This window comes from Schistocerca nitens, chromosome 2 (genome assembly GCF_023898315.1).
Source record: "Schistocerca nitens isolate TAMUIC-IGC-003100 chromosome 2, iqSchNite1.1, whole genome shotgun sequence".
NCBI lineage: Eukaryota > Metazoa > Arthropoda > Insecta > Orthoptera > Acrididae > Schistocerca > Schistocerca nitens.
Genome location: NC_064615.1, coordinates 415,804,287 through 415,825,129, shown reverse-complemented (window position 1 = coordinate 415,825,129; position 20,843 = coordinate 415,804,287). Strand labels below are relative to the sequence as shown.

General features: G+C 38.5%; 1 protein-coding gene across 17 annotated transcripts in view; it reads right to left on the bottom strand.

Annotated features, from left to right (window-relative positions):
• LOC126236282 (transmembrane protein 94) overlaps nucleotides 1-20,843 on the bottom strand; it is a 538,855-nt gene that overhangs the window by 335,966 nt on the left and 182,046 nt on the right. For all 17 annotated transcript variants that reach the window (XM_049945449.1, XM_049945454.1, XM_049945456.1 and 14 more), the window contains exons 11-12: nucleotides 12,311-12,551; nucleotides 5,183-5,276 (exon numbers count right to left, since the gene is read on the bottom strand). In XM_049945449.1, coding sequence (XP_049801406.1) covers nucleotides 5,183-5,276; nucleotides 12,311-12,551 — 335 coding nt within the window. The remainder of the gene's footprint in view (nucleotides 1-5,182; nucleotides 5,277-12,310; nucleotides 12,552-20,843) is intronic.

Genomic DNA, 20,843 nt, shown 5'->3' with positions numbered 1-20,843 from the left:
AAGTGCTTCCTCCAAAAATTATTTTGAGCAGTTAGTTGATGAGTCCACTCAAAGTGTATGTGGCCATGAAAACGTACTTGATTTCTTAGCAACAAATAACCCAGGCATTAAGATGGATATTCGGATTAGTGACTACAAGCTCATCTTGTTGTTGTTGTTGTAGTCTTCAGTCCTAAGACTGGTTTGATGCAGCTCTCCGTGCTACTCTATCCTGTGCAAGCTTCTTCATCTCCCAGTACTTACTGCAACCTACATCCTTCTGAATCTGTTTAGTGTATTCATCTCTTGGTCTCCCTCTCTACGATTTTTACCCCCCCCCCCCCCCCCCACGCTGCCCTCCAATGCTAAATTTGTGATCCCTTGATGCCTCAGAACATGTCCTACCAACCGGTCCCTTCTTCTTGTCAAGTTGTGCCACAAACTCCTCTTCTCCCCAGTTCTATTCAATACCTCCTCATTAGTTATGTGATCTACCCATCTAATCTTCAGCATTCCTCTGTAGCACCACATTTCAAAATCTTCTATTCTCCTCTTGTCCAAACTATTTATCGTCCATGTTTCATTACCATACATGGCTATACTCCATACAAATACTTTCAGAAACGACTTCCTGACATTTAAATCTATACTCAATGTTAACAAATTTCTCTTCTTCAGAAACACTTTCCTTGCCATTGCCAGTCTACATTTTATATCCTCTCTACTTTGACCATCATTAGTTATTTTGCTCCCCAAATAGCAAAACTCCTTTACTACTTTAAGTGTCTCATTTCCTAATCCAATTCCCTCAGCATCACCCAACTTAATTTGACTACATTCCATTATCCTCATTTTGCTTTTGTTGATGTTCATCTTATATCCTCCTTTCAAGACACTGTCCATTCCGTTCAACTGTTCTTCCAAGTCCTTTGCTGCCTCTGACAGAATTACAATGTCATCGGCAAACCTCAAAGTTTCTATTTCTTCTCCATGGATTTTAAAACCTACTCAGAATTTTTCTTTTGTTTCCTTTACTGCTTGCTCAATATACAGATTGAATAACATCGGGGAGAGGCTACAACCCTGTCTCACTCCCTTCCCAACCGCTGCTTCCCTTTCATGGCCCTCGACTCTTATAACTGCCATCTGGTTTCTGTACAAATTGTAAATAGCCTTTTGCTCCCTGTATTTTACCCCTGTCAACATTGTCAAAAACTTTCTCTAAGTCTACAAATGCTAGAAACGTAGGTTTGCCTTCCCTTAATCTATTTTCTAAGGTAAGACATAGGGTCAGTATTGCCTCACGTGTTCCAACATTTCTACGGAATCCAAACTGATCTTCCCAGAGGTCGGCTTCTACCAGTTTTTCCATTCATCTGTAAAGAATTCGCATTAGTATTTTGCAGCTGTGACTTATTAAACTGATAGTTCGGTAATTTTCACATCTGTCAAAACCTGCTTTCTTTGGGATTGGAATTATTATATTCTTCTTGAAGTCTGAGGGTATTTCGCCTGTCTCATACATCTTGCTCTCCAGATGGTACAGTTTTGTCAGGACTGGCTCTCCCAAGGCCGTCAGTAGTTCCAATGGAATGTTGTCTACTCCTGGGGCCTTGTTTCAACTCAAGTCTTTCAGTGCTCTGTCAAACTCTTCATGCAGTATCGTATCTCCCATTTCATCTTCATCTACATTCTCTTCCATTTCCATAATATTGTCCTGTAGTACATCGCCCTTGTATAGACCCTCTATATACTCCTTCCACCTTTCTGCTTTCCCTTCTTTGCATAGAACTGGATTTCCATCTGAGCTCTTGATATTCATACAAGTGGCTCTTTTTTCTCCAAAGGTCTCTTTAATTTTCCCGTAGGCTGTATCTATCTTACCCCTAGTGAGATAAGTCTCTACATCCTTACATTTGTACTCTAGCCATCCCAGCTTAGCCATTTTGCATTTCCTGTCAATCTCATTTTTGAGACGTTTGTATTCCTTTTTGTCTGCTTCATTTACTGCGTTTTTATATTTTCTCCTTTCATCAATTAAATTCAATATTTCTTCTTTTACCCAAGGATTTCTACTAGCCCTCGTCTTTTTACCTACTTGATCCTCTGCTGCCTTCACTACTTCATCCCTCAGAGCTACCCATTCTTCGTCTACTGTATTTCTTTCCCCCATTCCTGTCAATTGTTCCCTTATGCTCTCCCTGAAACTCTGTACAACCTCTGGTTTGGTCAGTTTATCCAGGTCCCATCTCCTTAAATTCCCACCTTTTTGCAGTTTCTTCAGTTTTAATCTACAGTTCATAACCAATAGATTGTGGTCAGAGTCCACATCTGCCCCTGGAAATGTCTTACAATTTAAAACCTGGTTCCTAAATCTCTGTCTTACAATTATATAATTTATCTGATACCTTAGTGAAACTGAGTCCTGTGACATCCAACTACCACAAATTAGTTCAAAATGTATCTACTTAAAAAAATAAGATGAAAATCAGCTTGATGCCTTCCTAAAAAAAAATCTTCATTCCTTCCAAACCAATTATGTAAACACAGACCTGAGGTGGCTTAAATTTAAAGAAACAGTATTGACAGCAACTGACAGATTTATACCAAATAAATTAATAAGAGATAAGATGGTACATGCAGGTCACAACACTGTTCAGAAGCAACAAAAGAAATGCAAAATTCTCAAGATTGGCAAAGAATTAAAGAAGCTCAAAATTTAGTGCAGATTTAAATACGAGATGCTTTTGACAGTTTCCACAATGAAACTCTGTCTCAAAATCTGGCACAAAATTCAAAGAGATTTTAGCCATATGTAAAGTATAGCAGCAGCAAGAAACAATCAGTACCTCCGCCGTGCGACAGTGATGGTAATGGTAATGTCACTGATGAAAGTGCCAGGGGTGAGTTAGTAAATAAGCTTTTTGAAGTTTCTCCACCGAGGAAGACAAAGTAAATATTCCCGAGGAAGACAAAGTAAATATTCCAGAATATAAATCAAGAACTGCTGTCAACTTAGAAGCAGATGTCCTCAATGTAGTGAAGCAACTCACATTACTTAATAACAGCAAGTTTTCTGGTGCAGACTGTACACCAATTACATTCCTTTCAGACCACACAAATTTAATAGCCCCATACTTCACAATCACATGCAACCATTTACTCATCGAAAGATCCATGACTGGTATGTTGCATAGGTCACATCAATACTCAAGACGGGAAGAATTACTTCAAAGAAAATGACCTATTAACACACAGATTTTAAAAATACCATTCAAACAATGGCTTCTAATAAAATCATACCATTATGGAGCATCATCTTAGCTCTGCGACTGGATTCCTGGTTTCCTGTCAGAAAAGTCACAGTTTGTCGTAACTGACAGAAAGTCATGGAGAAAAGCAGAAAAGCGATCTGGGGCTCCCCAAGGAATCTGGCAGCCCTCTGCTGTCCCTAATCTATATAAATGATTCAGGACACAATCTGAGCAGCCCTCTTAGGTTGTTTGCAGATGATCAGTCATTTACAGTCTAGGTAAGTCATCAGAAAAGCAAAACCAATTACAAAATGATTTAGACACGATATCTAAGATTGCAAAAACTATCAACTGACACTAAGTAATGAAATGTGTGAGGCTATCCATACAAGTTCTGAAAAGAATCCACTAAATTTCAGTTCCATGATAAATCATAAAAATCTAAAGGCTGTCAATTCAACTAAATACCTCAAGATAACAATTGTGAACAACTTAAATTGAAAAATTCACATAAATAACAGTGTGGGGAAGGCAAACCATAGACTGTGTTCTATTGGTTAGATTAGATTAGATTAGTTTTTCGTTCCATAGATCCATGCTGAGGAGATCCTCATGGATGTGGAACATGTCAACTCTTTTTTTTTTTTTTTCCCTTAGCTGAAATAACAATACTAATAGTATGACTAGATACAATACATCATTTGTTTCTATTAAGGAATTCGTCAATGGAGTAGAAGGAGTAGGCCACTAGTAAGTCTTTCAGGGTCCTTTTAAATTGATCTTTATTTGTAACTAAATTTTTTAAGTTTACTGGCAAATTATTGGTTATGAGTGTTCCTGAGTAGTGGACCCCTTTTTGAACTAAAGTAAGTGCTTTTAAGTCTTTGTGCAGATCATTTTTGTTCCTGGTATTGTATGTATGAACTGAGCTGTTTGTTGGAAAAAGAGATATATTATTTAGGACAAATTTCATTAAGGAGTAAGAGGTTTCTACATGACGTCCGTGAATTTACTCCACAAATAATTCGTATTACACGCTTTTGGACTCTGAAAACTTTTGTTTGACTTGAAGAGTTACCCCAAAATATTATACCATATGACATTATGGAATGAAAGTAGGCAAAGTATGCAAGCTTTTTCATTTTTATGTTGCCTATGTCTGCTAACACAAGATACAACAAATCCACAAAAGAGACTGCCTACACGACACTCGTTCATCCTCTGCTACAGTTCAGTATGTGACCCTTACCAGATAGGGTTGGCAGAGGCTGTCTAGAAAGTTCAAGGGGGCAGCTCATTTTGTACTGTCAAGGGGAAGGAGAGTCACAGATATGATATGCAAGTTGCTGTGATAATCATTAAAAGAAAGGCATTTTTCGATGCAGTGAGATCTTTTCACAAATTTTCAATCTCCAACTTTCTCCTCTGAATGTGAAAATATTTTGTTAACACTCATCTACAAAGGGGAACTGATAATGATAATAAAATGAGAAAAATCGGAGCATGCACAGAGAGATCTAAGTGTTCAATTTCCCGCACCATGTTCAAGAGTGGAATGGTGAAGAAATAGTGTGAAAGTGCCAGGCATTTAACTCTGAATTGCAGAGTAGCAATGCTTAGGCAGATGGACTGCTTCATAATCTGTATATCTTTCTTCATACATTCTATTCTTAAAAATTGGTAACAACTTCTACAATGCTGTCAACAACATTCATTAGTGCTGAAACACTGTCTTAGCTGAACAGGTATGTGGAAGGAAATTGCTTGTTTCCCTCCCAAAGGAAAAAGAATAACAATTTACACAGCTGTTTAGAAAAACAGTAGAAAATCGTTATGGTTTCATCACAATGTCACCCAATTCCTTCTAAATGTTTGTCCTAATATTCAAACTATTAAAAAATAAAAAAACTGACAACAGAATTAATGTACAATTTACAAAAATTACTTACAACATGCCTGAAAGTTGATAATTGCTCCTCTAGTTTGAATATGTCCTGAGCTTGGTCAACAAATCCTATTTGTTTGGCTAGTTCACACAGACATCTGTAAGTAAAACACAATGATTTTATATATTGAAAAAAGCCACTAACTAAAATAAGTTGAAAATGACATGTATTAATGCAATGAAACAGTGAACAATTTAATACAATGTCAATGCAAAGGTATTTCACAGTTACAGAAATCCTGCCTGTTCCACGTGATCTAGTCCCATTCCTATCAAAAATGTTAAATCTTGCATTTGTAATCTGTGTGATCACCTGCAAGCTGTCATTCAGAATGCATAGCTGTAGATAAACTGTTTTCAACAGCAACACCCAATATCATAGTGTCAAGTATGCTGTGAAACTTAACAGCACAAACTATGCCACCAATTTATCCATGCTGGACATCCGGATCTTCCACCCCGGAAACAAAACATCTGCATTCCAGAGATGGGCACTTGCTCTCTGATACAAACTGAACTCTTACCTTCCACCTGGACTTCAAGTATGCTGGTCTCTACAGTATTTGTCCTCCCTCCTCTTCATCATTTATAATTTGCGATGATATTATTTCTCTTCCACAATACCTACATTTCTCTCATTACTTCATTCCAGTTTGTCTTTGTATATTGAACTATTTTCATTATTCTACTTTTTCCTCCTCTTCCCACTTCTAATTTTATCCTCCCATAAGACCCTTCTTCAACCATTTTTTTTTATTCACTTTTCTTTTGTTTAGATTTGCTCCTTTATTTATATCCAATTTATTACAAAGTTCTATCCTGCTGTTCATTGACCGAAGGAAACAGAAAGATTACCAAATCAGCTGTGGACTACAAAATATTTTATGGTCAGTATGGGATAACTGACTTATCGCTGTGTTGCAGAAAAAGTTATTTTCACATATTAAATGAGCTTTCCAATTTTGAAGAAAACAAGGTATTGAAACACATACAGATATACAGTGGTTTTGAAAGTTGATGCGCACTAGACTATGGTCTACAGATGTAGATTACATTGGATGTTCAAAACAAAGTTGGCAGAATACAAATTGGCAGAACTGTTTTTAAAAAAGTTCAACTGTTATTTTTAATCTATTCTATTGCTGTCTAGCATTTAATGGTTTGGTTCAGTTGAGAAAAGTTACTGAATGTGATATGTAGCATTTATACGTTCAATTATTATAAATTATGGGGCTTTCAACTACGGAGTCTATTTTACTTGCTGAACATTTGTTTAACAAGGAGATACGTGGACTTAGTGCAGGAGGTGTTTTCTGAAAAACTCCCAGAAAAAGCTGCGCCTCATTGTAATGCAGTTCATCTACTTATTCTGAAATTTTGAGAGAAATGTTCAGTGTTAGATGCCGAACGAACTGGAAGACCACCTAAACAAAAGGACGAGAAGTTGCTAGATATTTCTGATTCTATGTTGCAGTGCCCAGGAAAATCATTGCACAAGAAAAAGATACCACGTTTGTAACCACACATAAAGTAGTTAGACAAACCCTGAAATTCTTTATGTATAAAGTGACGGCAGTGCAAGAACTGAAAGATGTGGTCATGAAAAGCGAATCTGTTATTGTAACTGGTTTACATCTTTTACTGAGAGGAGTACCACTGATAGTTTTGATATCATCTTGCATGCAGACAAGGCCCGGTTCCACCTCTCTGGTCATGTTAACACATAAAACACACGATTACGGTCAACGCAGAATTCTTGTTCTGTACTTGGAGTGCCACTGCATGATCATAAAATTGGAGTGTTTCGAAGAAACCTTACGCAGTGAACATTAATGTTCAATGATTCATAATATCATCAACCAGCTAAAGCAAGCCTGGCCAACATTTGTGCTCCCGGAATGCACTCACACTCTGTGAGTGCAGTCAAGTCTGCTGAGCACTCCGGCTTCCCCCAGCACTGCACTATTCTGAGCAGCTGCAAGTGACATAGCTATATGCTGAAGGCTACAGACACAGGAAACTTAGGCAAACATGTTTGCAACACAGTGTAGCTACTTCTAAGAGGTGAATACAGCAGCTACTTTTATAAGCAGGAGTTTATCATGTGTGTCTATTTTCAACTTTTTTATTTTTCTGCCAAAGCAGTAACTTATATTACTTGATTAAATAAACACATTATATAGTGCTAACATGGTAAGAAGAACTACAAAAAGCATTACACACAGGCATTTAACATTATATTGTGAAGTATACAGATTTAGAATATGTAATATTTCTGGAACTACGGTTTGTGTTATAGTCAAATATATGCAGTTATGCAGATTAAATTCTGTTAAACCGGAATGTCAGCAGGACTTCATTAATTTCACAAGAGGGGAAAAAAACAATGGCATACATAGTTGAACCAAACACTGAAATAACTTTAGCGGTTTGTCTGTGCAGTCGAGGATATTGCTAACCAGGTAACATTTTATAAAAGTCTTGTAAACTTATGAACTGGACAAACAGATCATTGAGTTGGGCGCTCCATTGTACACAAATCACATCAAGTCAGAAGTATGGGGAACATTAGCAGCAAGAATCAAAGTGTTCTTACAAATAAATCAAAATCTGCCTTCAGTTGCACAATGTCTTGGAATCTCTTTGAGCACTCGTGACAAAATATTTCAATTACTGAGCAATATTCAATCATGTCTAATCCACAAATGACTGCTTTGAATTACGGAAAATGTTTCATGTCAAACTCGAAACGGATTTTTCCACAGGATTAATTTTTGTTTGATAGCACCAATACTGTCCACCCCATATGTTGCCAAATGATTCTCAGTCTTGCATTAAGATACTTAATGAATTCAAATAATCTGTGATGTCTACAACAAAGATTTTGTCACCATTCTACCTACATTGGGTTCAGTTTTATTCCCTAATAGCTGCCATCAGTTCAGCCAGAATTTACCATTGTTTGTCAGGAAACAAGTGCATTGTATCATCTTTGTGGCTGGTGTTGTAATGACATTTGTATGTTTTTCCACCTCCTAACAGTGTGATGGCATATTAAGCCATTTGCTTGGCCTTTAAATGACACAAAAAAAATAAGGCAATTCCCATTCGGCATTGAACGAGTGGCTTCTCCACTTATTATATTTTGGACAAGGGCACATACGCAGAACATAAATCTAATTTAACACAAATTAGTCATCAAACTGCTTGGTGTTTCACAGGGCAACTGTCCAGCTCTAGCAGCGTCCACCTGCAACCTTCATTGCTTGTCCTCCTTGGCCCTCAGCCCCACTCACCACTGCACTGAGCGCGCTAAACAGGAGCACTCGAACTCGTGGAGTGCTGTCTGAGCAAGCCTGAGCTAAAGTACAATTAAATCAACTATTCATGGTATCACAAAATGATGCTACTGTGCACAAAGCTAACAAACAACAATATGCCTTTTTTTTGGGAATGTGTTATGTAAAAATACATATGGCCCCCTCACTCTCCAGACCTTACCCCATCAGACTTTTTTCTTTGGAGAGCAGCACAATCTGCAGTGTGTCGCAATTACCCATACATGCTTCATGACTTTGGAATAACTGCTTATGTGAGAACTATATCATTATAAAAACTGCAGAAAGTGTTTTCCAATAAAATTACACAGGTTGAGATTTGTAGAGTCACTCGTGGAATTCATTTCCAACATATGTTGTAGCTGCACAGCAACTTCTCGAACATCCTGTACATCATCAAAATATCCACGGGTGTACTGCCGGTCTACAGTGTCCCACGGGCACAATATTTCGGCGTTCATACATGTCGCCATCATCAGGTGAAATGACGGACTGAGCTCCTGTGAATGTGCTGGTACGGAGATCCATACACTATGGCTGCTCAGTTCCCCCTGAGCAGCCATAGCGTACGGATCTCCGTACCGGCACGTTCGCAGGAGCTCAGTCCGTCAGATCACCTGATGACGGCGACATGTATGATCACCGAAATATTGTGCCCGTTGGACACTGTAGACCGCCAGTACACCCATGGATATTTTGATTATCAAATACGCCGGGAGAAACTCAAGAATCACATCCTGTACATCCTATAAAATAGCACAACAATTATGCAACCGGACACCAAGATAGTGGATGACACTGTAGGCTTACACAGGTTCACATTAGTAATTTATCATACATAAAATTGACTACACAAGACTGTTGTTACATTAATTAGTGTGGCATGTTACTTTACCAGACACAAGAACATTTTAACAAAATTCATTAATTGCCGTTACAAAGTATCTATTTATACAATGTTACAATAGTTGGTTGCGGTTTGTTCAGTCATCAATTCAATAAAAAATGTTATAGTATTATTTTCATCTAATAAGGCTAATCACTTCATTGAGCTGACTGTACTACAAACATACCATTCCCATAACTCACATAGAACTTCTGTCATACCAAATTTCCTCTGCTGGCAATTTTTAAGCTTGTATCTATTCATAAAGGAGAAGTATTTTGAATGTCATTGGATAGTGAAATATTCCACGTGAATGGAAAAATGAGGCAATGGTGAAAATAGGCTTTTTAACTGGTGAATCCTACTCCATTAAAAATTTGATAAGACCAGCACGGAATGTAGTACTTGCTTAATAGGTATGACTCACGATGTATTATTTTAATAGTTAATAAAACATTTCCCATTTCTATATAAGATCATTAATGTTTACAATTTATATAAAAGACTTAGTGGATAATGTTGATAAAACTATGATTCCTTTTCTCTATGATGTTGTTATATAAAGAGAAGCTGCAAAATTGTAGTGAATGCAAGAGATGAGCAAACATTCAACATCTCATGCGGGTATTGGTCCCATAACAAAAACAAATGTTATGTATTGCAAATAAATAGATGGAAAGATCCACTTCTGTATGATTACACAATTGCCCAACAATCAATTCCTTTAGCCACAACCACTAAATATCTGAAAGTTTGCATACAGAGTTATTTAAAATATAATCACCACATAAACTAAGCGTAGGAAAAACAGATGCCAAACTGATTTATTGGTAGAATCCTCAGGAAATGCATACCACCTACAAAGAAGGCAGCTTGCAGTGACCCCAATAAGCCCTTAGTCTGACACCCTTAGCAGGTAGAATTGAAAGGGAAAATAGAGAAGATCCAAAGACAAGCAGTGTGTTTTGTCAAGTGTCCATATCATAAGTGTGAATGCATTACAGAGATTTTCACCTCACTCCAGTGGTAGATGCTACATGAAAAATTTTGTGCATCATGACGTGGTTTACCATTAAAAATTCCTAGAAGAGTCACCAACACATTGCTTTATCCTACATATATCTCAAGAGAGAGTCAAGTTCACACGGAGGCTTGCCAACTGTTGTTCTTCCCTGCACAATTCACATTTGTAACATGAAAGGAGGGAAGTGACAGTGATACATGCAGCACCCTCTGTCACACAAGTAAGGTGACACATGCAGTATAGATGTAAAAGTTTCAGACACAGACGTAAATGTTATTACTCCACAGCAGCTATACTTTCCAGTCACATTAATGTGACCATCTGTCAAAAGCCTGAGTAAATGAACTTTGCAGTGTGGACTGCTTCGAAACATGCAGGAAGATAGTCAATGAGATTGTAGAAGGTACCAACAGGGATGTGGAGCCTTGCTCATTCCAATGCCATGGCCAGATCTGCTAGGTTTCTCAGTTGAGAATGCATGGCGCAAACAGCCATATTCACAAAGACAAAGAAATCCATAGAATCTACTTCTACACTCCACAAGCCACCTTACAGTATGGCGGAGGATACTTTGTGTGCTAGTGTACTTACCCTTTTTCCTGTTCCAGTCGTGTACGGTTCACGGCAAGAGCGATTGCTGGTAAGCCTATGAGTGGGCTTGAATATCTCTAATTTTATCGTGACGGTCTTTTCGCTAGATATAGATAGGAGGAAGCAATGTAATGCTTGGCTCTGCTAGGAAAGTATGCTCTTGGAACTTTAACAGTACACCATACCATCATGCACAACAACCCTCCTGCAGTGTCTGTCACTGGAGTACGCTCAGCATCTCTGCGACACCTTCACACTATTTAATGAAGCTGAAACAAAGCATGCTGCTCTCGCTGGTATCATCTCTATTTCCTCTATCACTTCTATCTGGAATGTATTCCATACTGAAGAGTAATATTCGAGTATTGGTTGAATTAGTGTTTTGTAAGTTACTTCATTTGTTGGTGGACTACATTTCCTGAAGATTCTTTTAATGAATCTCAGTCTGGCATCTGCCATATTCACAATTAATTTTATGTGGTTATTCCACTTCAAATCGCTCTGTACGCATACTCTTAGATATTATATGGAAGCATTGTGTGTTATAAACTTTTGTGGCTAGCTGCCAACCATTTCTTAATAATCCAATAACCGGTGTTAGCCACTGTTCTACTTATGAAATTATTTACACTGCAATCCACAGTGCAGCTTGTGTCATCTACAAATACAATTTTGTTTTACAAAGAATCTGTCATCTTTAGTGGTGATCATCAATATATGACAAGAAAATTGGTGGACCTAGAACAGAAACCTGCAGTACTCATCCACCCTTTTAAAATATCCCGTTAAGATTTGTTACATGTTTGTTGACAGTGAAGAACGACCTTCAGCTTCCTATCCGACAGATACAAAATGAATAATTAATGATCAATACACCTGTTCTATTACAATATGAATTATACAATAGTATTACATGGTCCACACAATCAAATGATTTAAGTAACACAGATGTTTTACTACAGTTTTATTTATAGACTTTGAACTCACAACATTTTATTTCCCCCAATTTAATTTATTTCTGGGAGTACTGTACTGTGTGATGAGAAAAAGTTTCCTTTAATAAAGTAGCACTGTTCGTATGTAACTGTTGATGATGTTTCAGGAAGACAGTCATATTTTCTTCACAACATTCTCATTAAAACGTGCAGAGGTTAGCAGAGCATATTTAGTGTAATCATGACAGGAAATCAGTAAGCAACATTTTTTTCTTGCCTTTTGAGAGTCAATGAAATAAATAATTTCACAGAATTAACAGCCCTATACAATGCTGGTATAAAAATGACAAGTACATACCTACGATTGGTTACTGGCACAAGGTTCTCCGAGTGCAGAGCTTCACATGTGACATGGGCACAGAATTGTGAATAATGCTCCTGAGTCTCCATATTGCATGTGTTCAGGAGTATAGCTAAACCCAGAGGTTTCAAAGAATTTAAATATTGCTTCCAAGTGTGATCATCAAATTGTAATCGAAAAGCACTGGTATGATCATGTGTGAGATCCAAAACTTCTGCAACTGTCTGCACATGAGTATCTGAAATGGAAAAGGTCACTTCACACATTTGTCTAAAAATTTACTGAGATCTTGCAATAAATGTTATTAAAATCACTTTAAATCTACAATGAAGTGCATATGTAATGACAATCTCATAACCGTTAACAAAAATGTAAAATTACAGTTTCATTTTATCATCTCCTCACAGATTCTACAATATTCAGAGCAGTACATAGGTAACTTGATCTGTGCTCAAAAGCGTTGCTTCAATATCAACAGTAAGATTGCTAGTGACAGAGATCAGGGCACCTGACATCCTTTTCAAGGGGAATCTTGAAAAATTCCATCTGCTACATCAGCTGAATTCAACTGCTTCATTCCCTATGGAACATCAGCAGAAAAATGCTCCTATTGGAGCACAAAAAGGCAAATATGCTCCTTTTTTTAAAAAAGAAAAAGTGGAGTACCAGCCACCTCATTCTACCTCCCTCAGCACCTTTAAAAATTTTCCCAAAAATTCTGGTATCGAAACATATTCACACTCTTTTTTTACAGGCAACTTTCCTCTCACTCCCAAAAGCTCCTCTAACTGTAACTCGTTCCTACCCACCAGTCCATCTCTGTAAGTTGCTAAATACCCATCCACTCCCACTTGCCCATTCTCACTCACTCATTCAGCCCAACTCATTGTCATTATTTCTTTGTGTCTCTCTGTCACTGTCTCCTGTCTCACTGCCATAGTCCCCTTCATTCTGTCCTACTACTGCTATCTACTGCCACTGCCTCCCTCTTGCTCTCTCTTACTCCTAATTCATTCATTCCTTCCCACTGCTGCTATCCCCTCTGTCAGTCAGTATCTATCCCTTCCTCACTGTCACTGTCAGACTCATTATCACTGGCTCTCACCCACTTTCTCCATCTCTTTATTCTTCTCCCACTGGCACTGTCCCCTTCACTCTTTCCTAGCACTGTTCTGTCAACTATGTTCCACTGCCACTGTGTCCCTCTCTTTCCTCCTACTCCCACTGTCTCCTTTGCTCTTTCTATACCACAACCAATGCCTACTTTCTTCAAGTATATATTAATTGTCCATCTCTTTCCCACTGCCACTGTCTCCTTCTTTCTCAGTATAAACAATTGTGAATGCTTTCACATGCCAAAATTTTTGGGAAAATTTTAAAGGTGCTGAGGAAAGTAGAATGAGGCAACTGGCACCCCATTTTTCAGTCAGAGCCGCTTAAACAGGAACATATTCACCTTTTTTGTGCTCTAATAGAAGCATTTTTCCACTCGTCCCCTTCTTAGCCTTGTCACAGCAGGGCATGTCACTCATATGAAAAGATCTTTAGGTCAGTAAAATTCTTATAATTTACTTATGTGAAATTGAAATAACATAAAGCTAATTTTACATCCAAGACTATAGTTTATGTGTAAAAAAATTTTGCTGGGGGTTTATTACAACAACATGGGGTTGCAAGAACCCTTCTGATGATAACAGACACACTTCAAAGCATTTTTATCCATGCTATGTCACTTTATAAACCACATTTTCACATCACACTGGATTTCACATGAGTATTTTACATGTACAAGTAGGATACCTTTGAACCTCTGTATTTCAGAAAAGAATAAAGATACTCAGAAAATTTTCAAGGCTGTTCGAAATCAGGATCTTAGGAATATATCATCAAAATTTCAGCCAGTTGTTGCGCATAGCTGTCTTGGAATTCACAACTCGCTTCTAGTTTGAAAAAATTGTCAAAAAACAATTTTTTTTGGAGTTCTGGAAGGAACTTCCCATGAGCTAATAACTTTGAACCTCTATATCTCAGAAATGGATAAAGGTATCAATAAAATTTTCAGGGATTGTATGAGATTGCTATATTACGAATGTATCGTCAAAGTTTCGTCCATCTGCTGTACAAAGCTCACCATAGACCACATCAAATGCAAAATCACCAACTGATGTGCTCCATTTGCCTAAGCAGAAGGAACTGTGCAATATTCATATCTTGACCGCATACTGTAGGACAATAACAATGAGATGATCCTTCTGCTGGGTACAAATACGGTCCCTAGTCCAAGGGCTATCCAAAACACTTGATCCTACCATTCTACCACCAACAAAACCTTAGGTATGAGCCCTGGAAGAATACCATTTTTATGCACAGCATTTTGGAACACATTAGGATTGCATGCCATCACATGCATACCAATTCATTTGAATATACCTCAGGCTATGAATAGTCAGGACACTATCAGAGCTTCCGTGAGTGTTATGGGAAGTGATTTGTCACTAGGATAAAACATATGGAGCCAGACAGTATGTCAATTTTCTCTGTCTCAACAAATAATACAAATTATAATTTCTACAATATTATGAAAATGATAAATTGCTACTCCCTGCCGAAGTAATAAGACCAATTAGATATATGTGACCAATTAGATAATTAGCAATATTATGAAAAGGAAAGTTGCTACTCATCATATAGCGAAGATGCTGAGTCGTAGATAGGTACAACAAAAAGACTGCCACAATATAAGCTTTTGGCCAACAAGGCCTTTGTCGAAAATGGACGACACACACGCACACACGCACACACACACACACACACACACACACACACACACACACACACACACGACAGTGGAGTGATGCTGGGGTTCCTGCAAGGATGAGGTGGAGAGAGGGTAGGGCAGCTAGATGCAGTCGGGAGATTACACGGAGGATAGGGGAGATGTGGTGGGGAGGAGGGGGTAGCAAAAAAGAACAGAAGTAAAAAGACTGGGTGCACAGGTGGGGGCTATGTAGTGCTGGAATGGTAAGAGGGAAGGGTCTGGATGGGTGAGAAAATGACTAACGATGGTTGAGGCCAGTAAGGTTACGGGAACGTAGGACATACTGCAGGGAGAGTTTCCACCTGCACAATTCAGAAAAGCTGGTTTTGGTGGGGAGGACACTCTCCCTGCAATATATCCTTTTAATTACCGTAACCCTACTGGCCTCAACCTTCATTAGTAATTCTTCTCACCCCTCCAGCCCCTTTCCTGTTCCCATTCCACCAATGCAACCAGATTTACTTCTCTCCTTTTTCCTTTTCCGCTACAACCTCCCCCCCCCCCCCCCCAAAAAAAAATAAATAAATAAATAAAAAATTTTTAAAAAAATCACTGCCCCCCCTCTAACCTCCCAACTGCACCTAGCTGGTCTACTGTCTCTCCAGCTCATCCTTACGAGCTCGCCAGCAGAACTTCACTGTCTCCCACCCTATCCTGCTATCCCTCCCTCTCTTCCTGGTAGGACATTAAACAGCTTCCTTTCCAGTTTCCTCTTCATCACTGGGCAGTTCTGGGTTGGGAATTCTTTCATGACTCCCATTGTACTATTTAACATTTTCTTTGGTGAATTCTCCTTCATCATCATCTTTGTGTTCCCTCTCTGATGATTCCTGTATAGGTATAGGTTCCAAATGATTGGAAAAGAGCACAGGTAGTCCCAGTCTTCAAGAAGGGTCGTCGAGCAGATGCGCAAAACTATAGACCTATATCTCTGACGTCGATCTGTTGTAGAATTTTAGAACATGTTTTTTGCTCGAGTATCATGTCGTTTTTGGAAACCCAGAATCTACTATGTAGGAATCAACATGGATTCCGGAAACAGCGATCGTGTGAGACCCAACTCGCGTTATTTGTTCATGAGACCCAGAAAATATTAGATACAGGCTCCCAGGTAGATGCTATTTTTCTTGACTTCCGGAAGGCGTTCGATATAGTTCCGCACTGTCGCCTGATAAACAAAGTAAGAGCCTACAGAATGTCAGACCAGCTGTGTGGCTGGATTGAAGATTTTTTGGCAAACAGAACACAGCGTGTTGTTGTCGATGGAGAGACGTCTACAGACGTTAAGGTGACCTCTGGCGTGCCACAGGGGAGTGTTATGGGACCATTGCTTTTCACAATATATATAAATGACCTAGTAGATAGTGTCGGAAGTTCCATGCGGCTTTTCGCGGATGATGCTGTAGTATACAGAGAAGTTGCAGCATTAGAAAATTGTAGCGAAATGCAGGAAGATCTGCAGCGGATAGGCACTTGGTGCAGGGAGTGGCAACTGTCCCTTAACATAGACAAATGTAATGTATTGCAAATACATAGAAAGAAGGATCCTTTATTGTATGATTATATGATAGTGGAACAAACACTGGTAGCAGTTACTTCTGTAAAATATCTGGGAGTATGCGTGCGGAACGATTTGAAGTGGAATGATCATATAAAATTAATTGTTGGTAAGGCGGGTACCAGGTTGAGATTCATTGGGAGAGTGCTTAGAAAATGTAGTCCAGCAACAAAGGAGGTGGCTTACAAAACACTCGTTCGACCTATACTTGAGTATTGCTCATCAGTGTGGGATCCGTACCAGATCGGGTTGCTGTAGTATACAGAGAAGTTGCAGCATTAGAAAATTGTAGCGAAATGCAGGAAGATCTGCAGCGGATAGGCACTTGGTGCAGGGAGTGGCAACTGTCCCTTAACATAGACAAATGTAATGTATTGCAAATACATAGAAAGAAGGATCCTTTATTGTATGATTATATGATAGTGGAACAAACACTGGTAGCAGTTACTTCTGTAAAATATCTGGGAGTATGCGTGCGGAACGATTTGAAGTGGAATGATCATATAAAATTAATTGTTGGTAAGGCGGGTACCAGGTTGAGATTCATTGGGAGAGTGCTTAGAAAATGTAATCCAGCAACAAAGGAGGTGGCTTACAAAACACTCGTTCGACCTATACTTGAGTATTGCTCATCAGTGTGGGATCCGTACCAGATCGGGTTGACGGAGGAGATAGAGAAGATCCAAAGAAGAGCGGCGCGTTTCGTCACAGGGTTATTTGGTAACCGTGATAGCGTTACGGAGATGTTTAATAAACTCAAGTGGCAGACTCTGCAGGAGAGGCGCTCTGCATTGCGGTGTAGCTTGCTCGCCAGGTTTCGAGAGGGTGCGTTTCTGGATGAGGTATCGAGTATATTGCTTCCCCCTACTTATACCTCCCGAGGAGATCACGAATGTAAAATTAGAGAGATTAGAGCGCGCACGGAGGCTTTCAGACAGTCGTTCTTCCCGCGAACCATACGCAACTGGAACAGGAAAGGGAGGTAATGACAGTGGCACGTAAAGTGCCCTCCGCCACACACCGTTGGGTGGCTTGCGGAGTATGAATGTAGATGTAGATGTAGATGTAGGTTCTGAAATCTAGTCTTCAGTCAGTGCACTTTCAAAGTCAAACCTTCCTTTGTAGAATACAATGTTCCTTCCTGTGACTATTTTTCCTTTCTCTGGACACCAACATCTCTAGCCATTAGGACTGTAGTAGAGAAGTAGTGCTTCAAGGACTTGCTGTCAAACTTCCCTGTTCTCAATTCTTTTGGTACCAGAGGAAAAGCAATACATCCAAACAGTCTCAGCTTACTCAAGTTATGTTTCTCATGGTACCACAAAGCCGCAGAAATCTTTCCTTCCAAAGCTACAGTAGGACTTCTGTTAAGGGGGTATACATCAGTACTAACAGCTTCTGACTGGAATGTCTTACTTAATTTACAATGAAGTATCAAACAGGAAGCTTTCTCAACAAGAGTTTCATTCCTTCACTCCGAGACACCATTTTGCTGCGGAATATATCTGATTGTAAATTCAAACTATATTTCTTGTTCTTCAAAAAACTGTTTCAACTCATTCAACATACATTCATGACTACTTTCACAGCAAACTCTGCTGGTCATCAAACTGAAACAAGCTGTAGCCAGGGTGTGAAACATCTTCAGGTAGTGAGTTACCTCCGACTTCGATTCTAGTGTGTAAACCACTGTGAAATACATAAAGTCGCTGACTAACGTGAGCACATATTTCTTTCTGTTGAACAATTTTGGTGAGATTGGCCCACTCAAGTCACTGTGGATCAACTCAACAGGTCTGGTGGCACATTTCCTAGAGTGATTATATGGCAGCTGTGATTGTTTTCCTTCAACACAATCTGAGCATCATTCCACGGGAATTGTCGAAATGCCCAGTTCCGTGCCATTGCAATGGCAATAGTTTCTTCTCCTTTTTTAATCAAATCTTGAACTTTTTCAAACATGATACTATAATCAGTCAATTTCAGATTTCTCACAGACAGCAAATTATAATTGAGACCAGGTGCAGATAAAACATCTTTAACAGTTATTTGATTTCCTTTCCTTTTACAACACTAGTGATTTAAATTTCTCCTTTTACTTTAGCCTCAAGAAAAATGCCTGACTTAGCTACCTTAAGTTTAATTGGTTATTCCACTTTCATCTGTGTTGTTTGCTGAGTAATCTTTATTTGATGCTGCAAAACAAAAACTATCTGCTTGGAATCCTGTTATAGAGAAACTTCGTAGTCGACGTAGTTATCTGCATAAAGATGGAAATCGACCTGACACCGATACGCCAGGCTTTCACAGTGGAGGGCGCGAGGCGCAGCGCACGGAGCCGTTATGAACACGCACGCTGAGCAGCGCATGCGCAGTGTCACCCAGAAGGCTTTAAATAGCGGAGCTCAGCACGTACTCGCCAGTACTACTACAGTGGCATTCACCTGAAGATGGCCAGAAGACTCTGCGCCGAAATATCGTGGCAGGAAGTTACTGATATCCGGCAGTTCTCCTGTGTTTTTATGGAACAAAAACTATCTTCCTCTACTACATTAGCTGCGATTACTAAGTTGAAATTTGTTCCATCGAATAAATAAATATAATATTTTTCCACTTCAGCTGTCATCTCAAAAAACTTTTAGGTGAGTCTACTTGTGCCCAGGTATTTTATTACAAAATCTAATTTAAAACAAACCTGGGCTCATAACCTGATAAATTTTCAGTTTCTTCATACTCAAAAATTTTAAAACTATTAGTTTATTTTATCAAATTGAAAATAATAATAATAATAATAATAATGTTGTTGTGGTCTTCAGTTCGGAGACTGATTTGATGCAGCTCTCCATGCTACTCTATCCCGTGCAAGCTTCTTCATCTCCCAGTACCTACTGCAGCCTACATTCTTCTGAATCTGCTTAGTGTATTCATCTCTTGGTCTCCCTCTACGATTTTTACCCCCCACGCTGCCATACAATGCTAAATTTGTGATCCCTTGATGCCTCAGAACATGTCCTACCAACCGATCCCTTCTTCTGGTCAAGTTGTGCCACAAACTCCTCTTCTCCCCAATTCTATTCAATACCTCCTCATTAGTTATATGATCTACCCATCTAATCTTCAGCATTCTTCTGTAGCACCACATTTCGAAAGCTTCTATTCTCTTCTTGTCCAAACTATTTATCATCCATGTTTCACCTCCATACATGGCTACACTCCATACAAATACTTTCAGAAACGACTTCCTGACACTTAAATCTATACTTGATGTTAACAAATTTCTCTTCTTCAGAAACGCTTTCCTTGCCATTGCCAGTCTACATTTTATATCCTCTCTACTTCGACCATCATCAGTTATTTTGCTCCCCAAATAGCAAAACTCCTTTACTACTTTAAGTGTCTCATTTCCTAGTCTAATTCCCTCAGCATCACCCGACTTAATTCGATTACATTCCATTATCCTTGTTTTGCTTTTGTTGATGTTCATCTTATACCCTCCTTTCAAAGACACTGTCCATTCTGTCCAACTGATAATAATAATAATAATAATAATAATAACTGAAACAACTGAGCCATAAAAAACGGCAACAAGCATGCTTTTAAATCTCTGAAGTTCTTTAACGAAAGTCATAGATATAATCATTAAATTGCAATCTCAACAACATTGAATAAATTTATTTTATTTATACACCATAATGTTTAGTAACAAATGTTCTAGATTAAAGTAAAATAGAAAAAACTGATAGCTCTATTAGTTTCAATGCAGTAAAGATTGCTGCACTTTTGAAATTGTTCACTAGAAAGAGCATGAAGTTCGAACAGTCTTCTTTACTAAATTGCAGAAAATGTTAAAAATATTTTTTTTTGCATTGAAAAATCACCTGCATTCTGGTACATAGAAGATTTGAAGCGAATTCTTTCATAATGAGCTTTATTGTTTTTTATACAAACTTACTCGATCATTTGTCTTGGAATTTGTACTTTTATGTAATCTGTGCATGGAGCTAATAAAGTGCCAATGATACATAGAGTTAGATATGCAGGTACCCAATAATGATCAAAAAAATGTAACATACACTGAATGGCATGAAAAACACAATACATAATAAATTATGTACGAAAATACTGAAGTGGTAATTATTTAGTGTACTAGCCTT